This window comes from Lichenostomus cassidix, unplaced genomic scaffold (assembly GCF_008360975.1).
Source record: "Lichenostomus cassidix isolate B80296 unplaced genomic scaffold, HeHo_3.0 HiC_scaffold_873, whole genome shotgun sequence".
Lineage (NCBI taxonomy): Eukaryota > Metazoa > Chordata > Aves > Passeriformes > Meliphagidae > Lichenostomus > Lichenostomus cassidix.
The window spans coordinates 1-21,959 of NW_028147505.1; the positions used below are offsets into that span (position 1 = coordinate 1).

The 21,959-nt window shown below is 37.6% G+C and overlaps 1 protein-coding gene across 1 annotated transcript; it reads right to left on the reverse strand.

The window, feature by feature from the left end:
• Positions 1–1,653: 1,653 nt before the first annotated feature.
• LOC146422261 (homeobox protein Hox-C8-like) lies at positions 1,654–17,749 on the reverse strand. Its single transcript, XM_085046684.1, has 2 exons — positions 17,296–17,749; positions 1,654–2,008 (listed from the first exon to the last, which is right to left on the reverse strand). Exons 1-2 carry the CDS (start codon positions 17,744–17,746, stop codon positions 1,701–1,703), a joined length of 759 nt encoding a protein of 252 aa, XP_084902810.1. The 5' UTR covers positions 17,747–17,749; the 3' UTR covers positions 1,654–1,700.
• Between the last annotated feature and the right edge of the window lie 4,210 nt (positions 17,750–21,959).

Here is a 21,959-nt window from a genome sequence, read left to right on the forward strand (position 1 = left end):
ATTTGGATTTTTTAATTTGGATTTTTAATTTGTCTTTTTTATTTGGATTTTTTATTCGGATTTTTTTTATTTGGATTTTTTTCTTTTCCCATCATTCCTGGGAAGGAATCCCAACAAATCCCATCCGAAAGATTTTAACAATTTCCCCATAAATTCCTCATAAACTCACCGGATTCACCTCCATCCGGTGGATTTATGGGATGAAGAGAATAAAAGGGGAGAAAAAAGGGAAAAAAACCCCAAAAATAATTCGGAAAAAAAGGATTAAAAATCTAAGGAATCCCAGAGAGTTCATGGAATTAAAAAAGGGAGAAAATTTGGGATAAAAATGGGGAAAAAAAGGAAATTTAGGGGAAAAAAATATTAAAAAAACGAGAATCCCTCGGTGGTTATGGAAATTTTAAAAAAGGGGAGAAAAGAGAAATAAGGGAGGAAAAAAAGGGGAAAAAAATCCCAAAATCTCGTGGGGGATTTTATGGGATTGAGGGAAGGGGGAAAAGGGGAAAAAATGGGGAAAAAAGGGGAAAAAAGGGGAAAAAAAGGGAAAAAAGGGGGGAAAAAGGGGGAAAAATGGGGAAAAATGGGGAAAAAAGGGGAGAAAAGTGGGGAAAAAAGAGGGAAAATGGAGGAAAAAAGTGGGGAAAAAGGGAAAAAAGGGGAAAAATGGGAAAAATAGTGGGAAAAAGTGGGAAAAAAGGGGAAAAAAGTGGGAAAAAAACTGGGAAAAAGGTGGAAAAATGGGGAAAAAATGGGGAAAAATGGGGGAAAAAGTGGGAAAAAAGGGAAAAAAGTGGAAAAAAGGGGAAAAAAGGTGGAAAAAATGGAAAAAAGGTGGAAAAAAGGGGAAAAAAGTGGGAAAAAACTGGAAAAAAATGGGAAAAAGGGAAAAAAGAGGAATTAAGTCAGAAAAAAATGATAAAATAATTCAAATCCTCTCTGCTCTCTCCCGCATTTCCCTCATCAAACCAAAACGAGGGGAAAAAAAACCAACCTAACAACCCAAATAATCGGGTGGAAAAAAAACCCTTAAAAATATCGATTTTTTTCCGCTCAAAACACCCTTAAAAAATCCAAAAAAAACCCCAAAAAAACCCCAAAAAATCCCAAAAAAAGGGGTGAAAAAAAACCCTTAAAAATATCGATTTTTTCCGCTCAAAACACCCTTAAAAAATCTAAAAAACCCAAATTCCAAAACCCCAAAAATCCCAAACCCTAAAAATCCCAAAACCCCAAAACCCAAACCCCAAAACCCCACAAAAATCCCAAAAAACCCCCCAAAAAACCCCAAAAAAACCCCAAAAAAATCCCAAAAAATCCCAAAAAAATCCCCAAACTCCCCCTCGGCCGCCGCTGCCAGGTAGTTAAGGCGCCGGAGGCTCCGGACGCCCCAAACTCTATAAAAGCTGAATGAGTGTCGTAAACCGTAAATCGCGCGATTTATCCTCAGCCATAAAACTTCCCCTCCGAGAGGCGCCGGGGGGGGTTGGAAAAGGCCGAGATGAGCCTTTTTTTTCCCCCAAAATTATTCCAAATTTTTTTTTTAATCCCGCTCTTCATTTTTTCATATTTCCCCCCGCGTTTTCCCGCCGTTTTTTAGCGTTTTTTCGCCGTTTTTCCGCCGTTTTTAAGCGTTTTTCCGCCGTTTTTCGCCGTTTTTTCGCCGTTTCTCGCCGTTTTTTCGCGTTTTTTTCTCCTTCCCTTCAATCCCTGCTCTCCTCCTTCTCCTCCTCCTCCTTCTCCTCTTCCTCGTTCCCTTCCTCCTCGTTTTTCTCCTCGTCCCTCGCGGCTCCGGCCGCCCCGCCGGGCAGTTTCTCCTTGTTGTTCTCCTTTTTCCACTTCATGCGGCGGTTTTGGAACCAAATCTTCACCTGCCGCTCGCTCAGGCCGAGCGCGTGCGACACCTCGATGCGCCGCTTGCGGGTCAGGTAAGGGTTGAAGAGGAATTCCTTCTCCAGCTCCAGCGTCTGGTAGCGGGAGTACGTCTGGCGGCCGCTGCGTCTGCCGGGAGCTGGAAAAAATTGAATTTTTCGCGTTTTTTCGGGTGTTTTTGGGGTTTTTTTGGGGCTTTTGTGGGGGTGTGCGGCTGAAAAATTGAGATTTTTGGGGGTTTTTCCCCGGTGTTTTCGGGTTTCTAGGATTTTTTCGGGTTTCTATGGTTTTTTCGGGTTTTATTCGGGTTTTAATTGGGTTTTATTTGGGTTTTTTCGGGATTTTTAGGGGTTTTTTTAGGGTTTTTGAGGGTTTTTTGGGGTTTTTTTGCCGGTTATTTGGGGTTGTTTAGGGATTTAATTCGGGTTTTATTTAGGTTTTGTTTTGGTTATTTGGGGATTTTTGCGGGTTTTCCTGGGGCTCATTGGGGTTTTATTCGGGTTTTATTTGAATTTTTTAGGTATTTTTTGAGGTTATTTGGGGTTTTATTTGGGTTTTTTCCCCGCCGCTTGCGGGTCAGGTAAGGGTTGAAGAGGAATTCCTTCTCCAGCTCCAGCGTCTGGTAGCGGGAGTACGTCTGGCGGCCGCTGCGTCTGCCGGGAGCTGCGAAAAATCAGATTTTTTGAGTTTTTTCGGGTGTTTTTGGGAGATTTTATGGGTTTTTTGGAGGGTGTGCGGCAAAAAAATTGAGATTTTTGGGGGTTTTTCCCAGGTGTTGTCGGGTTTTATGGGGGTTTTCGGCGTTTTGTTCGGGTTATTTTGGTTTTTTTGGGGTTTTTTGACGGTTTTTTAGGGTTTTTTGACGTTTTTTGAGGGTTTTTTAAGGTTTTTTGGGGGAGGTTTTCAAGATCTTTTGCGGCTTATTTCGGGTTGTTTAGGGGTTTAATTCGGGTTTTATTTGGGTTTTTTGGGGGTTATTTGGGGATTTTTTCGGCTTTTCCTGGGGTTCATTGGGGTTTTATTCGTGTTTTATTTGGGTTTTATTTGATTTTTTTAGGGATTTTTGGAGGTTATTTAGGGTTTCATTTGGGTTTTATTTGGGTTTTATTTGGGTTTTTATTTGGCTGCGAAAAATGAATTTTTTAGGGTTTTTTTCGATTTTTTGGGGGTTTTTATGGGTTTTTTGGGGGGTGTGCTGCAAAAAAATTGAGATTTTTGGGGGTTTTCCCCTGTTTTTTCAGGTTTCTATGGGTTTTTTCGGGTTTTATTCGTGTTTATTGGGTTTTATTTGGATTTTTTCGGTTTTATTTGGGTTTTTTTAGGGTTTTTTGACGGTTTTTGCGAGCTTTTTGAGGGTTTTTTTTGGGGGGTTTTGAGGATTTTTTGCTGCTTATTTCGGGTTGTTTAGGGGTTTTATTCGGGTTTTGTTTTGGTTATTTGGGGATTTTTGAGGGTTTTGTCGGGTTTTATTCGGGTTTTATTTCCATTTTTGACGGGGTTATTTCGAGATTTTTGGAGGTTATTTCGGGTTATTTGGGGTTTTTTCGGGTTATTTGGGGTTATTTCGGGTTTTATCGGGTTTTATTTGGGTTTTCTGAGGGTTATCTGCGGTTTTTTTCCAGGTTTTATTCAGGTTGTTTCGGGTTTTTCTGGGGGTTTTATTCGGGTTTTATTTGATTGTCTTTGGGGGTTTTTTTCAGGTTTTATTTGGATTTTTTTGGGGTTATTTGGGGTTTTTTTCCCAGGTTTTATTCGGGTTTTATTTCGTTTTTTTGGGGGTTATTTGGGGATTTTTGCGGTTTTTTTAGGGGGTTTCCTCGGGGTTTATTTGGGTTTTTTTCCGGGTTTGGAGTTTATTGGAATTGTGATTTTTGTTGGTTTTTTTTTTCTGGTTTTATCGGGTTTTATTCGTGTTTTATTTGAATTTCTTCGGGAGTTTTTTGGGGATTTTTTGAGGTTATTTGGGGTTTTTTCGGGTTTTATTTGGGTTTTTTCCGGGTTGGAGTTTATTGGAATTGTGATTTTTGTTGGGTTTTTTTTTCTGGTTTTATCGGGTTTTATTCGTGTTTTATTTGAATTTTTTTGTGATTATTTGGGGATTTTTTGAGGTTATTTGGGGTTTTTTCGGGTTTTATTTGGATTTTTTCGGGGTTATTTGGGGATTTTTGCGGGATTTTTGTGGGTTTTTTTTCCGGGTTTTATTCGGGGTTTTATTGGGGTTTATTTTGGGGTTGGAGTTTATTGGAATTGTGATTTTTGGGGTTTTTTTCTGTTTTATTCGGGTTTTATTTGGGGTATTTTTGGGGTTATTTGGAGGTTTTTCGGGTTTTATTCGTGTTCTACTCTGGTTTTATTTGGGTTTTTTTGGGTTTTTTCGGGTTGTGTTTGAATTTTTTGGGGGTTATTTGGGGGATTTTTGCTGCTATTTTGGGGAGTTTTCAGGTTTTTTGGAGGGTTTTGGTGGTTTTTTGCTGGTTTTGGGGTTTTTTCGTGTTTTATTTTAATTTTTTTGGGGTTATTTGGGGTTTTTTGGGGTCAGCCCCCCCTCGGCCCCTCCCTGCTCCATGTGTATTTGGAGAAATTGGGATTTTTGGGCCTTTTTAGCCCCTTTTTCAACCCTTTTCACCCCATTTTCACCTCATTTTCACCTCATTTTCACCTCATTTTCATCCCATTTTTCACTCCTTTCTCACCTTTTCTCTCCCCCTTTTCCCCCCTTTCTGGCCTATTTTTTACCTATTTTTGGCCTATTTTTTGCTTATTTTTTGCCTATTTTTTTGCCTATTTTTTACCTATTTTTGCCTATTTTTTACCTATTTTTTCCCTATTTTTTCCCTATTTTTTGCCTAGTTTTTACCTATTTTTACCTATTTTTTGCCTATTTTGTAACTTATTGTTTCCCTATTTTTTCCCTATTTTTTCCCTATTTTTCCCTATTTTTTCCCTATTTTTTGCCTATTTTTTACCTATTTTTTACCTATTTTTTCCCTATTTTTCCCCAATTTTTCCCTATTTTTTGCCAATTTTTCCTTATTTTTTCCCTATTTTTTCCCTATTTTTTCCCTATTTTTTCCCTATTTTTCCCTATTTTTCCCTATTTTTTGCCCCCTTTTCGCCCCATTTTCCACTCCTTTTCTGCCCCATTCTCGCCCCTTTTTCACCCATTTTTCGCCTTTTTCGCCCCATTTTCGCCCCTTTTCTCACTGCTTTTTCCCCTCATTTTCACCCCTTTCTCGTCCCTTTTTCACCCCAAAAAATCCCTTTTTCTCCCCTTTTTCCACCCCTTTCTGCCCCTTTCCTCACTCATTTTTTCCCCTTTTCCACCCATTTTTTCCCCCATTTTTTACCCATTTTTTCACCCCTTTTTCACCCATTTTTCACTCATATTTTAGCCATTTTTAACTCATTTTTCACCCAAATTTTACCCCTTTTTCACCCATTTTTCACTCATTTTTCACCCATATTTCACCCATTTTTCCACCCATTTTTCCCCCTTTTAACCCTATTTTCACCCTATTTTCACCCCTTTTTCCAACCATATTTCACTGATTTTTCCCCCCTTTCTAACCCTATTTCCACCCATATTTCACCCATTTTTTCACCCATTTTCCACCCATTTTTTCACTCATTTTTCACCCATATTTCACCAATTTTTCACTCAGTTTTCACCCATATTTCACCCCTTTTTTTTCCCCCTTTCTAACCCAATTTCCACCCATTTTCCCATCCATTTTCCACCTATATCTCACCCATTTTTCCTCCCCTTTTTTACCCTTTTCCCCCCTTTCTAGCCTTATTTCCACCCCTTTTCCACGCATTTTTCACCTATTTTTCCACCGTTTTTTTCACCCATTTTTCCCCCTTTCTACCCCAATTTCCACCCCTTTCTCACCCCTTTTCCCACTTCCTTTTCCCACTCATTTTCCCCCATTTTTCCCCATTTTTCCCCCATATTTCATCCATTTTTCACCCATTTTTCCACCCTTTTTTCATCCATTTTCCCCTCAATTTCCCTATTTTCCCCTATTTTCCCTCCTCCCTGCCCTGCCGGCTGTGGGACATTTCTGGGACATTTATTTATGGGAATTTCTGGGATCTTTCTGGGATATTTCTGAGATCTTTATGAGATATTTATGGGATCTTGATGAGATCTTTCTGGGATCTCTATGGGGTCTTTGTGGGATCTTTATGGGATTTTTATGGGATATTTCTGGGATTTTTATGGGATTTTTATGGGATATTTCTGGGATCTCTATGGGATCTTTATGGGATCTTTATGGGACATTTATTTCTGGGATCGTTATGGGAATTTCTGGGATATTTCTGGGATCGTTATGGGATATTTCTGGGATATTTCTGGGATCGTTATGGGATATTTCTGGGATATTTCTGGGATGTTTATGGGATTTTTATGGGATCTTTATGGGATCGTTATGGGAATTTCTGGGATCTTTTTGGGATTTTTATGGGACATTTCTGGGATATTTCTGGGATATTTCTGGGATCTTTATGGGATCTCTATGGGATCTCTATGGGATCTCTATGGGACATTTATTTCTGGGATCTTTACGGGATCTTTCTGGGATCGTTATGGGAATTTATGAGATATTTCTGGGACCTTTATGGGACATTTCTGGGATATTTCTGGGATTTTTATCTGACCTTTCTGGGATCTTTCTGGGATCTCTATGGGATATTTCTGGGATCTTTATAGGATTTTTATGGGATATTTCTGGGATCTTTATGAGATATTTATGGGATCTTTATGGGATCTTTATGGGATCGTTATGGGAATTTCTGGGACATTTCTGGGATATTTCTGGGATTTTTATCTGACCTTTCTGGGATCTTTCTGGGATATTTCTGGGATATTTCTGGGATCTTTCTGGGATCTCTATGGGATTTTTATGGGATATTTATGGGACCATTATGGGATCTTTTTGGGATCTTTCTGGGCTATTTCTGGGATTTTTATGGGATATTTATGGGATCTTTATAGGATTTTTATGGGATATTTCTGGGATGTTTATGAGATATTTATGGGATCTTTATGGGAATTTCTGGGATTTTTATGGGATATTTCTGGGATTTTTATGGGATATTTCTGGGATGTTTATGAGATATTTATGGGATATTTATGGGATCGTTATGAGAATTTCTGGGATATTTCTGGGCTATTTCTGGGACATTTCTGGGCTATTTCTGGGATATTTCCGGGATATTTCTGGGATATTTCTGGGATATTTCTGGGACCTTTCTGGGCTATTTCTGGGATATTTCCGGGATATTTCTGGGACATTTCTGGGCTATTTCTGGGACATTTCTGGTCTCTCACCCTCCGCTCTGCCGTGAAGCTCAAACCCAATCCTTCCCAAACCTGCCGGGAAATCCTCATTTGATCCCAAAAATGTTCATTTTCCTCGGGAAAGAGGAAAACTCAGCAGCCTTTCTGCTCCTCTTCGTTTGCTTTTTTCTCTTTATTTTCCCATTTTCCTATTAATTTTCCTTTTTTCTTTTGATTTTCTTATTTTCCTATTTTCCTATTTATTTTCCTAATATTTCCCTATTATTTTCCTATCTATTTTCCTATTTTCCTATTTTTCTATTTTCTTATTTCTTTTCCTATTTTCTTATTTCTTTTCCTATTTTCTTCTTTATTTTCCTATTTTCCTATTATTTTCCGATTCCCCTATTTCCCTAATATTTCCCTATTTTACTGTTTTCCTATTTATTTTCCTTTTTTCTTTTTATTTTCCTCTTTTCCTTTTATTTTCCTCTTTTCCTAATTTCCTATTTATTTTCCTAATATTTCCCTATTGTTTTCCTGTCTATTTTCCTATTTTTGTGTTTTCCTATTTTCCTGTTTTCCTATTTTCCTATTTATTTTCCTATTTATTTTCCTATATTTCTATTTTCCTGTTTTCCTGTTTTCCTATTTATTTTCCTATTTATTTTCCTATTTATTTTCCTACTTTCCTATTTTCCTGTTTTCCTGTTTTCCTATTTTCCTATTTATTTTCCTATTTTCCTATTTTTCTACTTTCCTATTTTTCTACTTTCCTGTTTTCCTATTTTCCTATTTATTTTCCTATTTATTTTCCTATTTATTTTCCTATTTATTTTCCTATTTTCCTATTTTCCTACTTTCCTGTTTTCCTATTTTCTTATTTTCCTGTTTATTTTCCTATTTTCTTTTCTTTTTCTTTCTTTCTTTCTTTCTGTCTTTCTGTCTTTTTATCTTTTTCTCCCTTTTTTTCTCTTCCTCTTTTCCCTTTTTTCCTTTTTTCCTTTTTTCCTTTTTTTCCTTTTTTCCTTTTTTCCTTTTCCCCTTTTTTCCTTTTTCCCTTTTTCCCTTTTTTCCTTTTTTCCCTTTTTTCCTTTTTTCCCCTTTTTCTCATTCCCTTTTCCCTTTTTTTCCCTTTTTCCCTCTTTCTCTCTTCCCCATTTTCCCTCATTCTTCCCCTTTTTCTTCCCCTTTTTTCCCATTTTCCCCATTTTCTCTAATTCCACCTCATTTTCCATCATTCTTCCCCTTTTTTCCCAATTTTCCCCTCTTTTTTCCCAAAATTCCCTCATTTTTCCCCATTTTTCTCTCCTTTTTCCCCATTTTTCTCTCTTTTTTTCCCCATTTTCCCCTAATTTTTCCCAAAATTCCCTCATTTTTCCCATTTTCCCCTCATTTTTCCCCCATTTTTTTCTCTTTTCCCCCATTTTTCTCTCTTTTTTCCCCATTTTCCCCTAATTTTTCCCAAAATTCCCTCTTTTTTTCCCCAATTTTCTCTCTTTTTTCCCATTTTTCTCTCTTTTTCCCCCATTTTTCTCTCTTTTTTCCCCATTTTCCCCTAATTTTTCCCAAAATTCCCTCATTTTTCCCAAAATTCCCTCATTTTTTCCCCATTTTCTCTCTTTTTTCCCCATTTTTCTCTCTTTTTTCCCATTTTTCTCTCTTTTTTCCCCTAATTTTTCCCATTTTCACCTCTTTTTTCCCATTTTCTCCTCATTTTCCCCAATTTCCTCTCCCCAAAAAACCCCAAAATCCCATTTTCCCACAAATTCACCCCAAAACTCTCTCCAAGGGGAGGAGGATGTGAAGAACCTAATTTTCCCCCAAATTCCCTGAAAATTAGGATTTTCTCTCGGCCAGAAATCTATTTAATTAAAATAACCCAAATCTGGGGATTTTCTGCCCAAAAATCAGAGATTTGTTTGGAAAAAAACATCTCGAGAGAGGAGATGGAGCAGAGAGAGACAAACAGAAATAAAATGGAAATAAAAAATAGAAATAAAATAGAAATAAAATAGAAATAAAATGGAAATAAAATAGAAATAAAATAGAAATAAAATTTTAAAAACCCAGGAAAAAAACCCAGAAAAAAAACCAGAAAAAAACCAGAAATAAAACAGAAATTTAACAGAAAAAATAACCAGCAAAAGCCAGAAATAAACAGAAATAAAACAGAAATAAAACAGAAATAAACCAGAAATAAAACCGAAAAAAACCCAGAAATAAACCAGAAAAAAACCAGAAATAAAACAGAAATTTAACAGAAATTTAACAGAAATAAACCAGAAAAAATAACCAGAAAAAAACCCAGAAATAAACAGAAATTAAACAGAAATAAACAGAAATTTAACAGAAATTTAACAGAAATAAAACAGAAATAAAACAGAAAAAAAACCCAGAAAAAAACAGAAATAAACAGAAATAAAACAGAAATAAAACAGAAATAAAACAGAAAAAAAACCAGAAATAAAACAGAAAAAAAAACAGAAAAAAACCAGAAATAAACCAGAAAAAAACAGAAATAAAACAGAAATAAAAGAGAAATAAACCAGAAAAAACCAGAAATAAACCAGAAATAAACCAGAAATAAACCAGAAAAAACCCAGAAATAAAACAAAAATAAACCAGAAAAAACCAGAAATAAACCAGAAAAAAACCAGAAAAAAACCAGAAAAAAACCCGAAAAAAACCAGAAATAAACCAGAAATAAAACAGAAATTAAACAGAAATAAAACAGAAATAAACCAGAAATAAAACAGAGAAAAACAGAAATAAAACAGAAAAAAAATCAGAAATAAAACAGAAAAAAACCCGAAAAAAACCTGAAAAAAACCCGAAAAAAACCCGAAAAAACCCAGAAAAAAAACCAGAAAAAAACCAGAAATAAACCAGAAATAAAACAGAAATAAAACAGAAATAAAACAGAAAAAACCCAGAAATAAACCAGAAATAAACCAGAAATAAAACCAGAAATAAACCAGAAATAAAACCGAGAAAAAAGAGGAAAATCCCAGGAGAAGCGCTGAACTCGCAGCTCCTCTGCTAATGAGAAAACCAATTTATTTTGGGGCAAAAAACACCCAAAAAATTCAATTGAATTCGTCCTTGAGCCTCGCTGGAGGTCAAAGCTCAGAGAAATAAATAATTTCCTTTTGGGTCAAAACTGCTTTGAGTTTTAATTGATTTTTTTGGTGTTTTTGGGTTTTTATCTCTTGATTTTCCTGCTTGGGTTGGATTTTTTTTTCTCGGGGGTGGAATTGGAAATAAAATAAAATAATATAATAAAATAGAGTAAAATAAAATAAAATAGAAGAAAAAAAATAGAATAAAATAGAATAAAATAGAATAAATAAAATAGAATAAAATAGAATAAAGTAATAAAATAAAATGACAAAATAAAATAATCAAATAAAATAGAATCAAGTAAAGAGAAAATAAAATGATAAAATAAAATAAAAATAAAGAATAAAAATCCAAACCAAAATAAAATAAACATATAAAATAATAAAATAAAATAATGAAATAAAAACAATAAAATAAAATATAATATAATAAAACAAACTAAAATAAAACAAAATAAAATAAAATAAAATAACAAAATAAAAAATACAATAAAGCAATAAATAAAAAAGGACTAAAACCCTTCCGAGGATATTTTATTTTATTTCATTTCATTTTATTTTGTTTTATTTTATTTTATTTTATTTTATATTTTATTTTATTTCATTTTATTTTATTTATTTTTTTATTTTTTATTTTATTTTATTTTATATTTTATTTTACTTTTTTTATTTTATTTTATTTTATTTTACTTTTATATTATTTTATTTTATTTTGTTTTATTTTTATTTTGTTTTGTTTTATTGTATTTTATTTTATTTTATTTTATTTCATTTAATTTCATTTTATTTTATTTTATTTTATTTTATTTCATTTCATTTTATTTCATTTTATTTTATTTTCACCTCCAACCCTCCAGCTGGTTTGAATTTCCTCAGCAGCCTCAGGCTGAGCCGAAATTTGAATTATTTCCCTTTTTTTCCTCCTTTTTCCGCCCTGAAATCTCTTTTTCTCCTCTCGGGCAGAATTATTTCGAATTTCCCACCTTTTTTTTTGGGGTTTTTTATGAGGTTTTTAACCCTAAATTTGGGTTTTTTCTTCACCCCAAAGCCTCCGGATGAGTTTTTTTTAATTTTAATTTTTTTCTGCTGCGAGTTTTGCCTCTCGAGGGGTTGAGAAATGGGTTTAAAAATTAATTTAAAATTTAATTTCAAAGTTAATTTAAAAGTTAATTTATAAATTAATTAAAAAATCAGAAGGATGAGGAAATCCTCCAGAGAAATCCCAACTTTTTGGGGTGAAAAAATCGGAATTTTTTGACTTTTGAAAGGGAAGAAATTCTTATCGACATCCAAACAACCTCCGAACCCTAAAAAAACCCCAAAAACTCCCCAAAAAAACCCCAAAAATTGGATATTTTTTGGGATTTAAGGATTTTCCGCTGGCGGGAATCACCTGGGTTTGGTTTTTGGGTAAAAAATTAAGGATTTTGGGTAAAAAAAATGGGGAGTTGGGTTGGGATTGGAGAGGAGATTTTGTAGTTGTTATTATTAATAATTATTAATTATTGGTAATTATCGTTAATTATTGTTGGTTTGGGGGATGAAAGGGGAGATGTGGGGTGAGGAGGGAATTTTGGGGCGAAAGGATGGAATTTTGGGATAAAAAGTCAGAATTTTGTGCTAAAATGTAGGAATTTTGTGCTAAAAAGTCGGAATTTCGGGATAAAAAGTCGGATTTTTGGGATAAAAAGTCGGAATTTTTTGCTATAAAGTCGGAATTTCGTGCTAAAAAGTCGGATTTTAGTGCTAAAAAGTCAGGATTTTGTGCCAAAAAATCGGATTTTTGGGCTAAAATGTCGATATTTTGTGCTAAGAAGTGGGATTTTGGTGCTAAAAAGTGGGATTTTAGTGCTAAAAGGTGGGAATTTTATGCTAAAAGGTCGGATTTTGGTGCTAAAAAGTCTGATTTTTGCGCTAAAATTGGGATTTTAGTGCTAAAAAGTCGGAATTTTGCGATAAAAAGTCGGATTTTACTGCTAAAAAGTGGGATTTTAGTGCTAAAAAGTCGGAATTTTGTGCTAAAAAGTCGGATTTTTCGCGCTGAAAAGTCGGAATTTTCCGCTAAAAACTCGGTTTTTAGTGCTAAAAAGTCGGATTTTGGTGCTAAAAAGTCGGAATTTTGTGCGAAAAAGGGGGAAATTTATGCTAAAGTGTCGGAATTTTGTGCTAAAAAGTCGGAATTTCACGCTGAAAAGTGGGATTTTAGTGCTAAAAAGTGGGATTTTGGTGCTAAAACCTCGGAATTTTGTGGTAAAAAGTCGGAATTTTGTGCTAAAAAGTCGGATTTTTGCGCCGAAAAGTGGGAATTTTCCGCTAAAAACTCGGTTTTTAGTGCTAAAAAGTCGGAATTTTGTGCTAAAAAGTGCGATTTTTGTGCTAAAAAGTCGGATTTTCCCGCTAAAAAGTCAGATTTTTGTGCTTAAAGGTCGGATTTTTGTGCTAAAAAGTCGGAATTTTGTGCTAAAAAGTCAGAATTTCGGGATAAAAAGTCGGAATTTTTTGCTATAAAGTCGGAATTTCGTGCTAAAAAGGCGGATTTTAGTGCTAAAAAGTCGGATTTTTGGGCTAAAATGTCGATGTTTTGTGCTAAAAAGTCGGATTTTTGCGCTAAAATTGGGATTTTGGTGCTAAAAAGTCGGAATTTTCGTGCTAAAAAGTCGGATTTTGGTGCTAAAAAGTCGGAATTTTGTGCGAAAAAGGGGGAATTTTATGCTAACAGGTAGGATTTTGATGCTAAAAAGTGCGATTTTTGTGCTAAAAAGTCGGATTTTCACGCTCAAGAGTGGGATTTTAGTGCTAAAAAGTCGTATTTTTGTGCTAAAAAGTCGGAATTTTGTGCTAAAAAGTGGGGATTTTGGTGCTAAAACCTCGGAATTTTGTAATAAAAAGTCGGAATTTTGTGCTAAAAAGTCGGAATTTTGTGCTAAAATGTCGGATTTTAGTGCTAAAAAGTCGGAATTTTGTGCTAAAAAGTCGGAATTTCACGCTAAAAAGTCGGAATTCTGTGCTGAAAAGTCGGATTTTGGTGCTAAAAAGTCGGAATTTTCCTGCTAAAAAGTCGGAATTTTGGGGCGAGAGGTCGGAATGTTGGGATGAGAGGTCGGAATTTTCTCCTAAAAGCTGGGAATTTGGGGCTGAGACAGTGGAATTCTGCGCTAAAAAGTCGGGATTTTGGTGCTAAAAGGTCGGATTTTGGTGCTAAAAAGTCGGAATTTTGTGCTTAAAGGTCGGATTTTTGTGCTAAAATGTCGGATTTTTCTGCTAAAAAGTCGTATTTTTGCGCTAAAAGGTCGGATTTTTGTGCTAAAAAGTCGGAATTTTGAGGCGAGAGGCCGGAATTTTGGGATGAGAGTCGGAATTTTCTCCCAAAACCTGGGAATTCGGGCATGAGAGGCCGGAATTCTGCGCTAAAAAGTCGAAATTTTGTCCTAAAAAGGTCGGAATTTGGAGCTGGAAGGTCGGAATTTTGTCCTAAAACGTCGGAATTTCGGGATGGGAGGTCGGAATTTCTGGCCGAGAGCTCGGAATTTTGGGCTGAGAATCCAAATTCTTGTCCCAAAAGCTCGGAATTTCGGGGTGAGAGGTCGGAATTTTGCGCTAAAACTTGTGAATTTCGGGGCGATTTTCCTGAATTTCGGGGCGAGAGGTCGGAATTTGATCCCAAAACCTCGGAATTTCGTCCCAAAAGCTCGGCATTTCGGACTGAGAGCTCGGGATTTTGGGGTGAGAATCCCAAATTTTGTCCTAAAACCTCGGGATTCCGGACTGAGAGCTCGGGATTTTGGGGTGAGAAGTCGGAATTTTGCGCTAAACCTCGGAATTTCGGGGCGATTATCCTAAATTTCAGGGCGAGAGGTCGGAATTTGATCCCAAAAGCTCGGAATTCCGGACTGAGAGCTCGGCATTTTGGGGTGAGAATCCCAAATTTTGTCCTAAAACCTCGGGATTTGGGACCGAGAGCTCGGGATTTTGGGGTGAGAGTTTGGAATTTTGCGCTAAAACTTCGGATTTTCGGGGCGATTTTCCTGAATTTCGGTGCGAGAGGTCGGAATTTGATCCCAAAACCTCGGAATTTCGTCCCAAAAGCTCGGAATTTCGGGATGAGAGCTCGCAATTTTGAGGTGAGAGTCCTAAATTTTCTCCCAAAATCTCGGAATTTTGGCGTGAGAGCTCGTCATTTCGAGCCGAGAGGTCGGGATTTCGGGGTGAGAGTCCTAAGTTTTACCCCAAAAGCTCGGGAATTTCGGACCGAGAGCTCGGCATTTTTGGGTGAGAACTCGGAATTTATCGCTAAAACTTCGGAATTTCGGAGCGATTATTCGGAATTTCGGGGCGAGAGGCTGGAATTTGATCCCAAAAGCTCGGAATTTCGGACCAAAAGCTCGGAATTTCGGGAGGAGAGCTCGGGATTTTGGGGTGAAAGCTCAGGAATTTGGGGTGAGAGTCCTAAATTTCGTCCCAAAACCTGGGAATTTCGCCTCAAAACTCGGGATTTCGGGGTGAGAGTCCTAAATTTTATCCCAGAACCTCGAAATTTCGGACCGAGAGCTCGGAATTTCGTCCCAAAAGCTCGGAATTTTTGGGTGAGAACTCGTAATTTCGGGCCGAGAGCTCGGGATTTTGCCGTGAGAGTCCTAAATTTCGCCCCAAAACTTAGGAGTTTGCGGCCAAAAGCTCGGGATTTTGGGGTGAGAGGTCGGAATTTTGCGCTAAAACTTCGGAATTTCGGACTGAGAGCTCGGGATTTTGGGGTGAGAGTCCTAAATTTCGTCCCAAAACCTCGGAATTTCATCCCCAAACCTCGGAATTTCGGGCCGAGAGCTCGGGATTTCGGGGTGAGAGGTCGGAATTTTGGGGTTAGAGTCCTAAATTTCGCCCCAAAACCTCGGAATTTCGTCCCAGAAGCTCGGAATTTTTGGGTGAGAACTCGTACTTTCGGGCCGAGAGGTCGGGATTTTGGGGTGAAAGTCCTAAATTTGATCCCAAAACCTCGGAATTTCGGACTGAGAGCTCGGGATTTTGTGGTTACACTCCTAAATTTCGCCCCAAAAGCTCGAAATTTCACCCCAAAACCTCGGAATTTTGTCCTAAAATCTCGGAATTTCGTCCCAAAAGCTGGGAATTTGGGGCCGAGAGCTCGGAATTTTGGGGTGAAAGCCCTAAATTTCCTCCCAAAAGCTGGGAATTCCGGACCGAGAGCTCGGGAAACGCGGACAGGAACTCTGCTCTGCTCTCCATCTCCTCCCCGAGTCACAAAAACACAACCGCGGGGAGAACAAATCACCGCGAGCGGCAAACAACCGACGGGAAACGGTCGGGTTCGGGATAAAAACAGGAGAATTAGAGATAAAACCAGGAGAATTAGAGATAAAAACAGGAAAATTAGAGATAAAAAAAGAACAATTAGAGATAAAACCAGGAAAATTAGAGATAAAAACAGGAAAATTAGAGATAAAACCAGGAAAATTAGAGATAAAAACAGGAAAATTAAAGATAAAAACAGAAAAAAAAGGGGGGAAGAGGGAAAGAAAGGAAATTAAGAGGGGAAAAGGGGAAGAAAGAAGAAAAAAAGGGGGAAATGGGGAAAGAAGGAGAAAAAAAGGGGAAAGAAGGGGAAAAAAAGGGGGGAGAAAAGGGGGAAGTAAGAGGAGGAAAAAAGGGGGAAAAGGGAAGAAAAAAAGGGGGAAAGAAGCGGAAAAAAGGGGAGAAAAGGAAAGTAAGAGGAAGAGAAAAAGGGAAAGAAGGAGGAAAAAAGGGGGAGAAAAGGGGAAAGAGAGGGAAAAGGAGGAAAAAAGGAAAGAAAAAGGGGGAAAGAAGGGGAAAAAGGGGGTAAAAGGGGGAAGAAAAAGGAGAAAAGGGGGAAAGAGAGGGGAAAAAGGAGGAAAAAGGGGAAGAAAAGGGGAAAGTAAGAGGGAAAAAAAGGGGAGAAAGGAAGAAGGGGAAAAAAGGGGGGAAAGGGAGAAAAAAGGGGAAGAAAGGGGGAAAGAAGGGGGAAAAAAGGGGGAAGAAAAGGGGGAAGAAAAGCGGGGAGAAAGGAAGGAAAAAGGAGGGGGAAAGGGAGAGAAAAGGGGGAAAAAGGGAGGGAAAAAAGGGAAGAAAAGGGGAAAGAAGGGGGGCAAAAGGGGCGGAAAAAGGAGGAGAAAAGAGGAAAAAAGAGACGGAAAAAAGGGGAAAAAGAAGGCAAACAACGGCAAAGAAAACCAGGAGCAAAAAAAACCGACAGAAAGGGCGAAAACCAACCCAAAACCTATGCAAAAACCCCATGCAAAAACCCCAAAAAAACCCATGCAAAAACCCATGCAAAACCCCAAAATAAACCCCAAAAAACCCCAAAAAACCCCCAAAAACCCCAAGCAAAACCCCAAAAACCCATGCAAAAACCCCAAACAACCCCGAAAAACCCCAAAAACCCATGCAATACCCCCCAAAAAAACCCAAAAAACCCCAAAATAAACCCAAAAACCCCATGCAACCCCCAAAAAACCCACAAACCCCAAAATACCCATGCAAAACCCCATGAAAACCCCAAAAAACCCCATGCAAAACTCCAAAACACCCTAAAACCCAAAAACCCCCAAAACCCCCAAATAAACCCCAAAACCCCAAAAAACCCCCAAAACCCCGAAATAAAACCCCAAACAAACAAGAAAAACCCAAAAAAAACCCATGCAAAAACCCCAAAAAACCCATGCAAAAACCCCCAAAAACCCCATGGAAAACCCAAAAAAAACCCATGCAAAAACCCCAAAAAAAACCCCAAATAAACCACGCAAAACCCCATGCAAAAACCCCAAAAAAAACCCCAAAAAACCCCATGCAAAAACCCCTAAAAACCCCACAAACCCCATGCAAAACCCATGCAAAAACCCAAAATAACCCCAAAATCCCCAAAAAACCCCAAAAACCCTGAAAAAACCCCAAACAAACAAGAAAACCCCCAAAAAAACAAACAAGAAAACCCCCAAAAACCCCAAAACCCCCCCAAAACCCCCCCAAAAACCCCCCCAAAACCCCGCTCACCGTGCGGCCTCATCCACGGGAACATCAAGCTGGGCGACGGCGCGCTCTGCCCCAGGTGGCCCTGCTGCTCGCCGCTCGCCCCTCCGGCCCCGTTGCTCGCCACGGCCGCCTTACACTCGCCGTACTGCACATCCTGCTGCGCGCCGTAGAGCGGCTGGCGGGGCGGCAGCGCTTCGTAGCCATAGAACTTGGCGGCGTCGCCGTGGCAAGCGAGGGCGCAGGGATTCTGCTGATAACCCGAGGTGGAGATTCCCGAGGATCCGGCGGGGTGGAAAAAGTCCTGGACGTGGTGGGAAGGGTGCTGGAAGGAGGGAGAGGCGGCCGAGGGGTAGACGAGCGCGGCGTGGCTGCGGGAGACGCTCTGCGGGAAGCGGCAGTCGTAGTAGGTTGGCTCGAGCGAGTCGCCGCCTTTGTACTTGGAGAAGAGCGGGTTGACGAAGTAGGAGCTCATGACCCTCGCATGCAGGGGTGGGGAGGGGGGAAAAAAGGGTTTTTGGGGGTTTTGGGGGTGGTTTGGATTTTGGGGGAATGGGGAAAAAGGGGAAAATGGGGAAAAAAAGGGGGAAAAGGGGAAAAAAAGGGGAAAAAGGGGAAAAAAAGGAAAAAAAAATGGAAAAATAATGGAGAAAAGGGGAGAAATGGGAAAAAAATAGGGAAAAATAGGGGAAAAATAGGGGGAAAATAGGGGGAAAATAGGGGGAAAATAGGGGGAAAATAGGGGAAAATAGGGGAAAATGGGAAAAAATTTGGGGAAAATTGGGGAAAATAGGGGAAAATAAGGTTAAAAAATGGAGAAAATAGGGGAAAAAGGAAAAATAGGGGAAAGGGTTAAAAATGGAAAATATAGGGGAAGAGATGAAAAAAAAATAGGGGGGAAAAGGGAGAGAAATGGGGAAAAATAAGGGGGAGAAAGGGGAAGAAATGGAAAAAAAGGTGAAGAAATGGAAAAAATGGGGGGAAAAAAGGGAAGAAAAAGGGGAAAAGGGGGAAAAATAGGGGAAGAAAGGGGAAAAAAAGAGGAAGAAATAGGGAAGGAAAGGGGGAAAAATAGGAGAAGAAAGGGGAAAATAAGAGGGGAGAGAAAGAGGGAAAATGGAAAAATAGGGAGGGAAAAAATAGGGGAGAAAAAAGGGAAAAAAGGGGAAAAAATGGGGAAAAAAAGGGAAATAAAGAGGGAGAAAAGGGGAGGAAATGGGGAAGAAAAAAGGGAAAAAATAGGGGAAGAAATGGGAAAGAAAGAGGAGAAACAAAGAGGGGAAATGGAGAAATGAGAGGAGAACGAGGAAGGGAAAAAATGGGAAAAAAGGGGAAAATTTAGGAAAATTTAGGAAAAAGGGAAGGAGAGGGAAAAAGGGATGAGAAAATAAAAGGAAAAAAAAGGGAAAAAAGAGGAGAAATGGGAAAAAAGGAGAAGGAATGGAATGAAAGGAAAGAGGGAAAATAAAAAAAGAAGGGAAGAGGTGGAGAAATGAAGGAAAAATTAAAAATTTTTAAAAAATAAAGAGGGAAAGGAGCGAGAAAAAATCAAAATATAAAGGGGGAAAAAAGGGGAAACGAGCGCGAAAATAAAAATAAAAATAAAATAAAATAAAATCTATAAAATATATATAAATAGGGGAAGAAAAAAGGAAGGAAAAAACCTCAAAATCCAACCCCAAGCTCGGCAAGCTCTCGAAAGCAACGGCAGCGACCGGAGGAGGAGAAAAAAAAACCCCAAAAAACCCCAAAAAAACCTCTGGGAAGGTAAAAAATTCCTAAAGCAGAGCGAAGCTTTCGCGTCCTTCCAGCTTCTCGCGACTCTCAACTCCTCCAAGCTTTGCCGCTTTGGGTTTTTTTTTTTTTTTAAAGGTATTTTTTTCTCTTTTTTTTTCTCCTTTTTTTTTTTTTTTTGGAGAGGTTAGTTTTTTTCCTCTTTCAGCTTTTTTTTCCTTCCTTTTTCACCTTTTTTTTCTTCCTTTTTCACCTTTTTTTTTCTTCCTTTTTCACCTTTTTATTTTCTTTTTTCACTCTTTTTTTCTTCCTTTTTCACCTTTTTTTTCTTCTTTTTTCACCTTTTTTTTTTTTCTTTCATCTTTTTTTTTTCTTCCTTTTTCACCTTTTTTTTCTTCCTTTTTCACCTTTTTTTTTCTTCCTTTTTCACCTTTTTTTTCTTCCTTTTTCACCTTTTTTTTTCTTCCTTTTTCAGCTTTTTTTTCTTCTTTTTTCACCTTTTTTTTTCTTCCTTTTTCACTTTTTTTTTCTTCCTCTTTCACCTTTTTTTTCTTCCTCTTTCACCTTTTTATTTTCCTTTTTCACCTTTTTATTTTCTTTTTTCACTCTTTTTTTTTTCCTTTTTCACCTTTTTTTTTCTTCCTCTTTCACCTTTTTATTTTCCTTTTTCACCTTTTTTTTTCCTCCTTCACCTTTTTTTTCCTTTCCTTTTTCACCTTTTTTTCCCTTTTTTTTTTTTCTTCTTTTCCTCTCTTTGGTTGTTTTTTTTTTCCTCTTTTTGTTGTTTGTTGTTGTTGTTGTTATTTGTTGGTTTTTTTTTTTTTTTCTTTTTTAAGCTTCTTTTTTATTCCCTTTTTTTCCTCTTTTCACCTTTTCCCTCCAGCTTGGCTTTTTCCTCTTTTTCTCCTCCTTTTCCAACCTTTTTTTCCTCTTTTTCTCCTCCTTTTCCAACCTTTTTTTCAACCTTTTTTTCCTCTTTTTTCAGCTTTTTTTTCCCAAGCTTTATTTTTTTTTTAAGTCTTTTTTTTCAGTTTCTTTTATAACCTTTTTCTTCCCGGAATATTTTTTTCAGCTTTTTTTTTTTCTTCAGCTTTTTCTTCCAGGAATTTCTTTCAGGAATTTTTCTTCACCTTTTTTTTTTTTTTAGCTTCTTTTATAACTTTTTCTTCCAGGAATTCTTTTTCAGGAATTCTTTTCCACCTTTTTCTTTCACCTTCTTTTATCACCTATTTTTCCAGTAATTTTTTTTCCAGTAATTTTTTTTCCAGTAATTTTTTTTTCAAGTTTTTTTCCAAGCTTTTTCTTTCACCTTTTTCTTCCAGTTTTTTCTTTCAGCTTTTTTTCCAAGTATTTCTTTCACCTTTTTCTTTCAGCTTTTTTTTCCAAGCTTTTTCTTTCACCTTTTCCTTTCACCTTTTTCTTTCAGCTTTATCTTTCAAGCTTTTATTCCAATCTTTTTTCCAGCTTTTTCCAGCTTTTTCCAGCTTTTTCCAAGCTTTTCAAGCTTTTTTCCAATCTTTTTTCCAATCTTTTTCCAGCTTTTTCCCAATCTTTCTCCAATCTTTTCTCCAACCTTTCTCCAATCTTTTTTCCAATCTTTTTCCAATCTTTCTCCAATCTTGTTTCCAATCTTTTTTCCAATTTTTTTCCAGCTTTTTCCTTTTTTTTTCCCTTTTTTCCACCTCCTTCAGACCTTTTTTCCCTTTTTTCCACCTCTTTCTCCCCTTTTTCCCCCCCAGGCTCTCACAAGCTCTGCATTCCTCCCAATCTCGGCTCTCCTCCTCCTCTGCCAGCCGAGCCGAGCCGAGCCGAGCCGAGCTGAGCTTTGATTTCCCTTCCTGAGCTCAGCTTCGATTATTTCCTGAGCTCAGCTTCGATTATTTCCCCTCCCTCTGCCTTCCTCTGCCTCCTTCCTCTCCTTCCTCCTCCTCTCCTCTCCTCTCCTCTCCTCTCTCAATTTCTCTCTCAATTTCTCTCTCTCGATTTTTCTCTCTCTCCTCTCCTCTCTCGATTTCTCTCTCAATTTCTCTCTCCTGATTTCTCTCTCCTCTCCTCTCCTCTCCTCTCTCTCCTCTCCCTCTCCTCTCCCTCTCCTCTCCTCTCCTCTCTCTCCTCTCCTCTCCTCTCCTCCTCTCCTCTCCTCTCCTCTCCTCCTCTCAATTCCTCTCTCAATTCCTCTCTCAATTTCTCTCTCGATTTCTCTCTCAATTTCTCTCTCCTGATTTCTCTCTCTCGATTTTTCTCTCTCTCGATTTTTCTCTCCCAATTTCTCTCCCCAAATTTCTGCTCTTCCCCTTTAACACCACAAGGCAAATTCCTCACAATCCCTGCGCTGAGCTGCTGCTTTTGGGATTTTTTTTTTCTTCTTCTTCCTTTAGCTTCTGATTTTTTTCTCTCCTTTCCTTCTATTTTTTTTCTTTACCTTCTCATTTTTTCCCCTTTTCTTCTATTTTTTTTTCCTTTACCTTCTCCTTTTCCCCCTTTCCTTCTATTTTTTCTTTACCTGCTCCTTTTTTACTCCTTTCCCTCTTTTCTTTCTTTCTTTTTTTCCCCTTTCCTTCTATTTTTTTTCTTTACCTCCTCCTTTTTCCCCTTTCCCTTTTTTCTTTCCTTCTTTTTTTCCCTTTCCTTCTATTTTTTTCCTTTACCTTCTCATTTTTCCCCTTTTCTTCTATTTTTTTTTCCTTTACCTTCTCCTTTTCCCCCTTTCCTTTTATTTTTTCTTTACCTCCTCCTTTTTCCCCCTTTCCCTTTTTTCTTTCCTTCTTTTTTTTCCCTTTCCTTCTATTTTTTTCTCTTTACCTTCTCCTTTCCCCCTTTCCTTCTATTTTTCTTTACCTTCTCCTTTTTTTCTCCTTTCCCTCTTTTCTTTCCTTCTTTTTTTTCCCCTTATCTTCTATTTTTTCCCCCTTTCTTTCTTTTTTTTCCCTTTCTTTCCTTTTTTTTTCTTTACA